Source organism: Bombina bombina, chromosome 9 (assembly GCF_027579735.1).
Source record: "Bombina bombina isolate aBomBom1 chromosome 9, aBomBom1.pri, whole genome shotgun sequence".
Classification (NCBI taxonomy): Eukaryota; Metazoa; Chordata; class Amphibia; order Anura; family Bombinatoridae; genus Bombina; species Bombina bombina.
The window spans coordinates 277,823,380-277,837,614 of NC_069507.1; the positions used below are offsets into that span (position 1 = coordinate 277,823,380).

At 37.6% G+C, this 14,235-nt stretch overlaps 1 protein-coding gene across 2 annotated transcripts in view; it reads right to left on the reverse strand.

Annotated features, from left to right (window-relative positions):
* Nucleotides 1-8,646: 8,646 nt before the first annotated feature.
* The window catches only part of C1S (complement C1s), a 164,265-nt gene continuing 158,676 nt past the window's right edge, over nucleotides 8,647-14,235 (reverse strand). The window contains exon 10 of one of the 2 annotated variants that reach the window (XM_053692820.1): nucleotides 8,647-9,675. In XM_053692820.1, the coding sequence (XP_053548795.1) occupies nucleotides 8,891-9,675 (785 nt within the window). In that variant the 3' untranslated portion in view covers nucleotides 8,647-8,890. The remainder of the gene's footprint in view (nucleotides 9,676-14,235) is intronic. The other variant, XM_053692819.1, reaches the window with a different exon arrangement.

Here is a 14,235-nt window from a genome sequence, read left to right on the forward strand (position 1 = left end):
CTTTTTACAATATGCTGCTGCTGCTAGTGGTGCTGTTCTTACATTTATTTACATCTCACACACACATGTTACAATATGCTGCTGCTGCTAGTGGTGCTGTTGTTACAGTTATTTACATCTCACACACACATGTTACAATATGCTGCTGCTAGTGGTGCTGTTGTTACAGTTATTTACATCTCACACACACGTTACAATATGCTGCTGCTGCTAGTGGTGCTGTTGTAACATTTATTTACATCTCACACACACATGTTACAATATGCTGCTGCTGCTAGTGGTGCTGTTGTTACATTTATTTACATCTCACACACACGTTACAATATGCTGCTGCTGCTAGTGGTGCTGTTGTAACAGTTATTTACATCTCACACACACACGTTACAATATGCTGCTGCTGCTAGTGGTGCTGTTGTAACAGTTATTTACATCTCACACACACACGTTACAATATTCTGCTGCTAGTGGTGTGGTTGTTACATTTGATGTCACAAGCACTCTGCGCATACACATGGTTACACCTACTGTATATTTTCTTACACACAAACACATATAGATATATACAAAGAATACAGTTTGCGTGATTTTTATTATACAAATTGCTATAAAGCAATGATACATTTTTAGTTTTTTAGTTTCTATTTTTAAACCATTTTTTAAAATGATGATATTGATTTCCTTACTCTTTCACCCCTATTTGGACATCTTCCTCTTTGGGCAATAATTGTCATCTGTTCTCACACTAATTGTAAACTGAAATTTGCTATATTAAGAGTCACAAAGTATTGATAAAAGATGCCTCCTGGGGCTACAGGATTTTGTCTACAATCTCTAACTGATGTGTCACTTCTGGCACTAATAGCTAATAACATGGCAGACAAGTGTGCAATATATCTAACTGACTAACTGGTGTCTTTGTGCCTAAACTACTTGATCACACTTCTGGCACTAATAGCTAATAACATGGCAGACAAGCGTGCAATATATCTAACTGACTAACCGGTGTCATTGTGCCTAAGCTACTTGATCACACTTCTGGCACTAATAGCTAATAACATGGCAGACAAGCGTGCAATATATCTAACTGACTAACCGGTGTCATTGTGTCTAAGCTACTTGATCACACTTCTGGCACTAATAGCTAATAACATGGCAGACAAGCGTGCAATATATCTAACTGACTAACTGGTGTCATTGTGCCTAAACTACTTGATCACACTTCTGGCACTAATAGTAATAACATGGCAGACAAGCGTGCAATATATCTAACTGACTAACTGGTGTCTTTGTGCCTAAACTACTTGATCACACTTCTGGCACTAATAGTAATAACATGGCAGACAAGCGTGCAATATATCTAACTGACTAACTGGTGTCATTGTACCTAAGCTACTTGATCACACTTCTGGCACTAATAGCTAATAACATGGCAGACAAGCGTGCAATATATCTAACTGACTAACTGGTGTCATTGTACCTAAGCTACTTGATCACACTTCTGGTACTAATAGCTAATAACATGGCAGACAAGCGTGCAATATATCTAACTGACTAACTGATGTCATTGTGTCTAAGCTACTTGATCACACTTCTGGCACTAATAGCTAATAACATGACAGACAAGCGTGCAATATATCTAACTGACTAACTGGTGTCATTGTGCCTAAGCTACTTGATCACACTTCTGGCACTAATAGCTAATAACATGACAGACAAGCGTGCAATATATCTATCTGATTAACTGGTGTCCCTGTGTCTAAGCTACTTGATCACACTTCTGGCACTAATAGCTAATAACATGGCAGACAAGCGTGCAATATATCTAACTGACTAACTGGTGTCATTGTGCCTAAGCTACTTGATCACACTTCTGGCACTAATAGTAATAACATGGCAGACAAGCGTGCAATATATCTAACTGACTAACTGGTGTCATTGTGCCTAAGCTACTTGATCACACTTCTGGCACTAATAGCTAATAACATGGCAGACAAGCGTGCAATATATCTAACTGACTAACTGGTGTCATTGTGCCTAAGCTACTTGATCACACCCCTGGCACTAATAGTAATAACATGGCAGACAAGCGTGCAATATATCTAACTGACTAACTGGTGTCATTGTGCCTAAGCTATTTGATCACACTTCTGGCACTAATAGCTAATAACATGGCAGACAAGCGTGCAATATATCTAACTGACTGGTGTCATTGTGCCTAAGCTACTTGATCACACTTCTGGCACTAATAACTAATAACATGACAGACAAGCGTGCAATATATCTAACTGACTAACTGGTGTCATTGTGCCTAAGCTACTTGATCACACCCCTGGCACTAATAGTAATAACATGGCAGACAAGCGTGCAATATATCTAACTGACTAACTGGTGTCATTGTGCCTAAGCTACTTGATCACACTTCTGGCACTAATAGCTAATAACATGGCAGACAAGCGTGCAATATATCTAACTGACTAACTGGTGTCATTGTGCCTAAGCTACTTGATCACACTTCTGGCACTAATAGCTAATAACATGACAGACAAGCGTGCAATATATCTAACTGACTAACTGGTGTCATTGTGCCTAAGCTACTTGATCACACTTCTGGCACTAATAGCTAATAACATGGCAGACAAGCGTGCAATATATCTAACTGACTAACTGGTGTCATTGTGCCTAAGCTACTTGATCACCCTTCTGGCACTAATAGCTAATAACATGGCAGACAAGCGTGCAATATATCTAACTGACTAACTGGTGTCATTGTGCCTAAGCTACTTGATCACACTTCTGGCACTAATAGCTAATAACATGGCAGACAAGCGTGCAATATATCTAACTGACTAACTGGTCTCATTGTGTCTAAGCTACTTGATCACACTTCTGGCACTAATAGTAATAACATGGCAGACAAGCGTGCAATATATCTAACTGACTAACTAACTGGTGTCATTGTGTCTAAGCTACTTGATCACACTTCTGGCACTAATAGCTAATAACATGACAGACAAGCGTGCAATATATCTAACTGACTAACTGGTGTCATTGTGCCTAAGCTACTTGATCACACTTCTGGCACTAATAGCTAATAACATGACAGACAAGCGTGCAATATATCTAACTGACTAACTGGTGTCATTGTGCCTAAGCTACTTGATCACACTTCTGGCACTAATAGCTAATAACATGGCAGACAAGCGTGCAATATATCTAACTGACTAACTGGTGTCATTGTGCCTAAGCTACTTGATCACACTTCTGGCACTAATAGCTAATAACATGGCAGACAAGCGTGCAATATATCTAACTGACTAACTGGTGTCATTGTGCCTAAGCTACTTGATCACACTTCTGGCACTAATAGCTAATAACATGGCAGACAAGCGTGCAATATATCTAACTGACTAACTGGTCTCATTGTGTCTAAGCTACTTGATCACACTTCTGGCACTAATAGTAATAACATGGCAGACAAGCGTGCAATATATCTAACTGACTAACTAACTGGTGTCATTGTGTCTAAGCTACTTGATCACACCCCTGGCACTAATAGCTAATAACATGACAGACAAGCGTGCAATATATCTAACTGACTAACTGGTGTCATTGTGCCTAAGCTACTTGATCACACTTCTGGCACTAATAGCTAATAACATGACAGACAAGCGTGCAATATATCTAACTGACTAACTGGTGTCATTGTGCCTAAGCTACTTGATCACACTTCTGGCACTAATAGCTAATAACATGACAGACAAGCGTGCAATATATCTAACTGACTAACTGGTGTCATTGTGCCTAAGCTACTTGATCACACTTCTGGCACTAATAGCTAATAACATGGCAGACAAGCGTGCAATATATCTAACTGACTAACTGGTGTCATTGTGCCTAAGCTACTTGATCACCCTTCTGGCACTAATAGCTAATAACATGGCAGACAAGCGTGCAATATATCTAACTGACTAACTGGTGTCATTGTGCCTAAGCTACTTGATCACACTTCTGGCACTAATAGCTAATAACATGGCAGACAAGCGTGCAATATATCTAACTGACTAACTGGTGTCATTGTGCCTAAGCTACTTGATCACACTTCTGGCACTAATAGCTAATAACATGGCAGACAAGCGTGCAATATATCTAACTGACTAACTGGTGTCATTGTGCCTAAGCTACTTGATCACACTTCTGGCACTAATAGTAATAACATGGCAGACAAGCGTGCAATATATCTAACTGACTAACTGGTGTCTTTGTGCCTAAACTACTTGATCACACTTCTGGCACTAATAGTAATAACATGGCAGACAAGCGTGCAATATATCTAACTGACTAACTGGTGTCATTGTACCTAAGCTACTTGATCACACTTCTGGCACTAATAGCTAATAACATGGCAGACAAGCGTGCAATATATCTAACTGACTAACTGGTGTCATTGTACCTAAGCTACTTGATCACACTTCTGGCACTAATAGCTAATAACATGGCAGACAAGCGTGCAATATATCTAACTGACTAACTGATGTCATTGTGTCTAAGCTACTTGATCACACTTCTGGCACTAATAGCTAATAACATGACAGACAAGCGTGCAATATATCTAACTGACTAACTGGTGTCATTGTGCCTAAGCTACTTGATCACACTTCTGGCACTAATAGCTAATAACATGACAGACAAGCGTGCAATATATCTATCTGATTAACTGGTGTCCCTGTGTCTAAGCTACTTGATCACACTTCTGGCACTAATAGCTAATAACATGGCAGACAAGCGTGCAATATATCTAACTGACTAACTGGTGTCATTGTGCCTAAGCTACTTGATCACACTTCTGGCACTAATAGTAATAACATGGCAGACAAGCGTGCAATATATCTAACTGACTAACTGGTGTCATTGTGCCTAAGCTACTTGATCACACTTCTGGCACTAATAGCTAATAACATGGCAGACAAGCGTGCAATATATCTAACTGACTAACTGGTGTCATTGTGCCTAAGCTACTTGATCACACCCCTGGCACTAATAGTAATAACATGGCAGACAAGCGTGCAATATATCTAACTGACTAACTGGTGTCATTGTGCCTAAGCTATTTGATCACACTTCTGGCACTAATAGCTAATAACATGGCAGACAAGCGTGCAATATATCTAACTGACTGGTGTCATTGTGCCTAAGCTACTTGATCACACTTCTGGCACTAATAACTAATAACATGACAGACAAGCGTGCAATATATCTAACTGACTAACTGGTGTCATTGTGCCTAAGCTACTTGATCACACCCCTGGCACTAATAGTAATAACATGGCAGACAAGCGTGCAATATATCTAACTGACTAACTGGTGTCATTGTGCCTAAGCTACTTGATCACACTTCTGGCACTAATAGCTAATAACATGGCAGACAAGCGTGCAATATATCTAACTGACTAACTGGTGTCATTGTGCCTAAGCTACTTGATCACACTTCTGGCACTAATAGCTAATAACATGGCAGACAAGCGTGCAATATATCTAACTGACTAACTGGTCTCATTGTGTCTAAGCTACTTGATCACACTTCTGGCACTAATAGTAATAACATGGCAGACAAGCGTGCAATATATCTAACTGACTAACTAACTGGTGTCATTGTGTCTAAGCTACTTGATCACACTTCTGGCACTAATAGCTAATAACATGACAGACAAGCGTGCAATATATCTAACTGACTAACCGGTGTCATTGTGCCTAAGCTACTTGATCACACTTCTGGCACTAATAGCTAATAACATGGCAGACAAGCGTGCAATATATCTAACTGACTAACCGGTGTCATTGTGTCTAAGCTACTTGATCACACTTCTGGCACTAATAGCTAATAACATGGCAGACAAGCGTGCAATATATCTAACTGACTAACTGGTGTCATTGTGCCTAAACTACTTGATCACACTTCTGGCACTAATAGTAATAACATGGCAGACAAGCGTGCAATATATCTAACTGACTAACTGGTGTCTTTGTGCCTAAACTACTTGATCACACTTCTGGCACTAATAGTAATAACATGGCAGACAAGCGTGCAATATATCTAACTGACTAACTGGTGTCATTGTACCTAAGCTACTTGATCACACTTCTGGCACTAATAGCTAATAACATGGCAGACAAGCGTGCAATATATCTAACTGACTAACTGGTGTCATTGTACCTAAGCTACTTGATCACACTTCTGGCACTAATAGCTAATAACATGGCAGACAAGCGTGCAATATATCTAACTGACTAACTGATGTCATTGTGTCTAAGCTACTTGATCACACTTCTGGCACTAATAGCTAATAACATGACAGACAAGCGTGCAATATATCTAACTGACTAACTGGTGTCATTGTGCCTAAGCTACTTGATCACACTTCTGGCACTAATAGCTAATAACATGACAGACAAGCGTGCAATATATCTATCTGATTAACTGGTGTCCCTGTGTCTAAGCTACTTGATCACACTTCTGGCACTAATAGCTAATAACATGGCAGACAAGCGTGCAATATATCTAACTGACTAACTGGTGTCATTGTGTCTAAGCTACTTGATCACACTTCTGGCACTAATAGTAATAACATGGCAGACAAGCGTGCAATATATCTAACTGACTAACTGGTGTCATTGTGCCTAAGCTACTTGATCACACTTCTGGCACTAATAGCTAATAACATGGCAGACAAGCGTGCAATATATCTAACTGACTAACTGGTGTCATTGTGCCTAAGCTACTTGATCACACCCCTGGCACTAATAGTAATAACATGGCAGACAAGCGTGCAATATATCTAACTGACTAACTGGTGTCATTGTGCCTAAGCTATTTGATCACACTTCTGGCACTAATAGCTAATAACATGGCAGACAAGCGTGCAATATATCTAACTGACTGGTGTCATTGTGCCTAAGCTACTTGATCACACTTCTGGCACTAATAACTAATAACATGACAGACAAGCGTGCAATATATCTAACTGACTAACTGGTGTCATTGTGCCTAAGCTACTTGATCACACCCCTGGCACTAATAGTAATAACATGGCAGACAAGCGTGCAATATATCTAACTGACTAACTGGTGTCATTGTGCCTAAGCTACTTGATCACACTTCTGGCACTAATAGCTAATAACATGGCAGACAAGCGTGCAATATATCTAACTGACTAACTGGTGTCATTGTGCCTAAGCTACTTGATCACACTTCTGGCACTAATAGCTAATAACATGGCAGACAAGCGTGCAATATATCTAACTGACTAACTGGTCTCATTGTGTCTAAGCTACTTGATCACACTTCTGGCACTAATAGTAATAACATGGCAGACAAGCGTGCAATATATCTAACTGACTAACTAACTGGTGTCATTGTGTCTAAGCTACTTGATCACACTTCTGGCACTAATAGCTAATAACATGACAGACAAGCGTGCAATATATCTAACTGACTAACTGGTGTCATTGTGTCTAAGCTACTTGATCACACCCCTAGCACTAATAGCTAATAACATGACAGACAAGCGTGCAATATATCTAACTGACTAACTGGTGTCATTGTGCCTAAGCTACTTGATCACACTTCTGGCACTAATAGCTAATAACATGACAGACAAGCGTGCAATATATCTAACTGACTAACTGGTGTCATTGTGCCTAAGCTACTTGATCACACTTCTGGCACTAATAGCTAATAACATGGCAGACAAGCGTGCAATATATCTAACTGACTAACTGGTGTCATTGTGCCTAAGCTACTTGATCACCCTTCTGGCACTAATAGCTAATAACATGGCAGACAAGCGTGCAATATATCTAACTGACTAACTGGTGTCATTGTGCCTAAGCTACTTGATCACACTTCTGGCACTAATAGCTAATAACATGGCAGACAAGCGTGCAATATATCTAACTGACTAACTGGTGTCATTGTGCCTAAGCTACTTGATCACACTTCTGGCACTAATAGCTAATAACATGGCAGACAAGCGTGCAATATATCTAACTGACTAACTGGTGTCATTGTACCTAAGCTACTTGATCACACCCCTGGCACTAATAGTAATAACATGGCAGACAAGCGTGCAATATATCTAACTGACTAACTGGTGTCATTGTACCTAAGCTACTTGATCACACTTCTGGCACTAATAGCTAATAACATGGCAGACAAGCGTGCAATATATCTAACTGACTAACTGGTGTCATTGTGTCTAAGCTACTTGATCACACTTCTGGCACTAATAGCTAATAACATGGCAGACAAGCGTGCAATATATCTAACTGACTAACTGGTGTCATTGTGTCTAAGCTACTTGATCACACTTCTGGCACTAATAGTAATAACATGGCAGACAAGCGTGCAATATATCTAACTGACTAACTGGTGTCATTGTACCTAAGCTACTTGATCACACTTCTGGCACTAATAGTAATAACATGGCAGACAAGCGTGCAATATATCTAACTGACTAACTGGTGTCATTGTGTCTAAGCTACTTGATCACACTTCTGGCACTAATAGCTAATAACATGGCAGACAAGCGTGCAATATATCTAACTGACTAACTGGTGTCATTGTACCTAAGCTACTTGATCACACTTCTGGCACTAATAGTAATAACATGGCAGACAAGCGTGCAATATATCTAACTGACTAACTGGTGTCATTGTGCCTAAGCTACTTGATCACACTTCTGGCACTAATAGCTAATAACATGGCAGACAATCGTGCAATATATCTAACTGACTAACTGGTGTCATTGTGTCTAAGCTACTTGATCACACTTCTGGCACTAATAGCTAATAACATGGATATATCTAAATGGAGCTCAGCATTTTGCCTCTTCGCTCAGGCGCACACATCATAGGGTTCATTTTCCTCCTCATCTTCATTATCCCTTATTGTTTCTTCAATCCAGTCCAGATAGTTTTCTACCTTTGTGTATAATCCAAAGTTTCCACAATCTAGAGATCCCCATGAGACAATCCCACCTACAAACTGCCTGTTTGGGTCTTGTGGGTCTTCAAACATAAATGGTCCCCCACTGTCCCCCGAACAGGAGTCTTTGCCTAAATCCCCTGCGCACATCATGTTTTCAGTGAGCACAGCATCTTTTATTGAGGAACATTTGTCTAATCTGCTTATAGGTATAGAAGCGTACAATAGGTCTCTAGCCCAATCCTGGTTTGAACTTTCAGTCATTCCCCAGCCCGCAATGTACCCAATCTTGCCTGGCTGAAGAGAGGATGATGCCCCCTTCTGGGGCAGGCAGATTGGGGAGATACAAGGTCCCATCTTGACTTTTCTTATCAGTTGCACCAGAGCAATGTCATTGTTATAGTTCTTTGTTGTTTCAGCATTTAGATTGAAATGGGGGTGAATGAAGACGTTCTTAGCTTCCAACAAATGTTTATACCGTTTTCTAAGATTAATCAGCCCCCCATACATTTTAGGGTTGTCATTATCCTGCATTACATGTGCAGCAGTAAGGATCCACTGGTCAGATATGAGGGCTCCACCACCAAAATTTGGGTTGTGGAATCTGATCATCCATGGAAAATTGCCGGGAGCAGCTTTGGAGCCACCAAATATTCTTGACATGGAAACCAGCGGATTGCTGGCGATACCGCAAACTGAAAAACAATCAAAATGGGGGAGAAAGAGAAGGACACATCAAGTAATATAAAAAAAATATATATGCAGTAGCTGCCTATATTTATTATTAAAGTTTTTCAGCCTGTGAAAGTCATTAAGAGATCTCTCCAGCTTCAGCCATCCCTGTATTAGTCTGTACAGCTAATTCACTCATCTCTCCATCCTTCAGTGAATTCACTACACAGAATATTAACTGAACTGCTGAAACTGGAAATGCTGGTGACATTAGTGAATCTAAAGAGGCTGGGAGATGTTGCCAGTGTTATCTACATTAACCTGTAAAATGCAGAGAAAGATGCATAGTCAATGTGTTGTCCTACTGAGGGTCTCAGTTCTGATGTGGATACTGGAGCCCCCCAGCACAGAGAAGACTGCTGTCTCCTTCCCTATAGCAGACTGATGCCAGAACACATATATATGTTACAATGGGTTAAACCCACCCCTCTGTAAAGTCAACATTTTATATATAAATTGTTTGTCATATCTCTGGTTACATATTTTATAACTACTGATTTTCTGTGTAAATTGCAAGATAAGTGCAAAAATAATACGAGCGACCAGTTTAGGAGTGTAGCGCTACCATTTGCATGCAAGCGATAAGGGGTTTATCGTCGGTGTTTGAACTCGTTGGGATAGCTGCTGGTATTACAAGTTCAAAATAATGCGATTGTGCTTAAGTTAGAATAATTACTGACTTGAGAGCTCTGGTTAATTGTTTTGAAAACAAAAAAGTTTCACAAAACACTTTACAAAGTACAGTTACACTCATAATAACACAATCTAATAAAATACATTACACAGTACAGTTACAATCATAATAACACAATCTAATAAAATACATTACACAGTAAAGGTTCACTCATTATAACACCATCTATTAAAAATACATTACACAGTACAGTTACACTCATAATAACACCGTCTAATAAATATACATTACACAGTACAGTTACACACATAATAACACTGTATAATAAATATACATTATACAGTACAGTTACACACATAATAACACTGTCTAATAAATATACATTACACAGTACAGTTAAACTCATAATAACACTATCTAATAAATATACATTATACAGTACAGTTACACTCATAATAACACCGTCTAATAAATATACATTACACAGTACAGTTACACACATAATAACACTATATAATAAATATACCTTATACAGTACAGTTACACACATAATAACACCATCTAATAAATATACATTACACAGTACAGTTACACACATAATAACACTATATAATAAATATACATTACACAGTACAGTTACACACATAATAACACTATATAATAAATATACATTATACAGTACAGTTACACACATAATGACACCATCTAATAAATATACATTACACAGTACAGTTACACTCATAATAACACCATCTAATAAATATACATTACACAGTACAGATACACACACATAACACCATCTAATAAATATACATTACACAGTACAGTTACACACATAATAACACTATCTAATAAATATACATTACACAGTACAGTTACACACATAATAACACTGTCTAATAAATATACATTACACAGTACAGTTACACACATAATAACACTATCTAATAAATATACATTACACAGTACAGTTACACACATAATAACACTATATAATAAATATACATTACACAGTACAGTTACACACATAACACTATATAATAAATATACATTATACAGTACAGTTACACACATAATAACACCATCTAATAAATATACATTACACAGTACAGTTACACTCATAATAACACCATCAAATAAATATACATTACACAGTACAGATACACACACATAACACCATCTAATAAATATACATTACACAGTACAGTTACACACATAATAACACTATCTAATAAATATACATTACACAGTACAGTTACACTTATAATAACACTATCTAATAAATATACATTACATAGTACAGTTACACTCATAATAACACCATCTAATAACAATACATTACACAGTACAGTTACACACATAATAACACTAATAAATAGACATTACACAGTACAGTTACACTTATAATAACACTATCTAATAAAATACATTACACAGTACAGTTACACTTATAATAACACCATCTAATAAATATACATTACACAGTACAGTTACACTCATAATAACACCATCTAATAACAATACATTACACAGTACAGTTACACTTATAATAACACTATCTAATAAATATACATTACACAGTACAGTTACACACATAATAACACTATATAATAAATATACATTATATAGTACAGTTACACACATAATAACACTATCTAATAAATATACACTACACAGTACAGTTACACACATAATAACACTATATAATAAATATACATTACACAGTACAGTTACACACATAATAACACTATCTAATAAATATACATTACACAGTACAGTTACACACATAATAACACTATCTAATAAATATACATTACACAGTACAGTTACACACATAATAACACTATATAATAAATATACATTACATAGTACAGTTACACACATAATAACACCATCTAATAACAATACATTACACAGTAAAGGTTCACTCATTATAACACCATCTAATAAATACTATCGGCTAGATTTAGAGTTTTGTCGGTAACGACCAGCGTAGCTAACGCTGGCTTTTTTCTGGCCGCACCTTTAAAATAACTCTGGTATTGAGAGTCCACAGAATGGCTGCGTTAGGCTCCAAAAAAGGATGGTACAGCATATTTAACGCAACTTCAACTCTCGATACCAGAGTTGCTTACGGAAGCGGCCAACTTCAAAAACGTGCTCGTGCACGATTCCCCCATAGGAAACAATGGGGCTGTTTGAGCTGAAAAAAAAACCTAACACCTGCAAAAAAAGCCGCGTTCAGCTCCTAATGCAGCCCCATTGTTTCCTATGGGGAAACACTTCCTACGTCTGCACCTAACACTCTAACATGTACCCCAAGTCTAAACACCCCTAACCTTACACTTATTAACCCCTAATCTGACGCCCCCGCTATCGCTGACCCCTGCATATTATTATTAACCCCTAATCTGCCGCTCCCTAACAGCCGCTACTTACATTATCCCTATGTACCCCTAATCTGCTGTTCCTAACACCGCCGACCCCTATATTATATTTATTAACCCCTAATCTGCCCCCCACAACGTCGCCTCCACCTGCCTACACTTATTAACCCCTAATCTGCCGAGCGGACCGCACCGCTATTATAATAAAGTTATTAACCCCTAATCCGCCTCACTAACCCTATAATAAATAGTATTAACCCCTAATCTGCCCTCCCTAACATCGCCGACACCTAACTTCAAACATTAACCCCTAATCTGCCGACTGGAGCTCACCGCTATTCTAATAAATGTATTAACCCCTAAAGCTAAGTCTAACCCTAACACTAACACCCCCCTAAGTTAAATATAATTTTAATCTAACGAAATTAATTAACTCTTATTAAATAAATTATTCCTATTTAAAGCTAAATACTTACCTGTAAAATAAATCCTAATATAGCTACAATATAAATTATAATTATATTATAGCTATTTTAGGATTAATATTTATTTTACAGGTAACTTTGTATTTATTTTAACCAGGTACAATAGCTATTAAATAGTTAAGAACTATTTAATAGCTAAAATAGTTAAAATAATTACAAATTTACCTGTAAAATAAATCCTAACCTAAGTTACAATTAAACCTAACACTACACTATCAATAAATAAATTAAATAAAATACCTATAATTATCTACAATTAAACCTAACACTACACTATCAATAAATAAATTAAATACAATTCCTACAAATAAATACAATTAAATAAACGAACTAAAGTACAAAAAATAAAAAAGAACTAAGTTACAAAAAATAAAAAAATATTTACAAACATTAGAAAAATATTACAACAATTTTAAACTAATTACACCTACTCTAAGCCCCCTAATAAAATAACAAAGCCCCCCAAAATAAAAAAAATGCCCTACCCTATTCTAAATTACTAAAGTTCAAAGCTCTTTTACCTTAACAGCCCTGAACAGGGCCCTTTGCGGGGCATGCCCCAAGAAATTCAGCTCTTTTGCCTGTAAAAAAAAACATACAATACCCCCCCAACATTACAACCCACCACCCACATACCCCTAATCTAACCCAAACCCCCCTTAAATAAACCTAACACTAAGCCCCTGAAGATCTTCCTACCTTATCTTCACCATACCAGGTTCACCGATCGATCCAGAAGAGCTCCTCCGATGTCCTGATCCAAGCCCAAGCAGGGGGCTGAAGAGGTCCATGATCCGGCTGAAGTCATCATCCAAGCGGGAGCTGAAGAGGTCCATGATCCGGCTGAAGTCATCATCCAATCTTCAAATTGTTGTAATATTTTTCTGATGTTTGTAAATATTTTTTTATTTTTTGTAACTTTGTAACTTAGTTCTTTTTTATTTTTTGTACTTTAGTTAGTTTATTTCATTGTATTTATTTGTAGATATTGTATTTAATTAATTTATTGATAGTGTA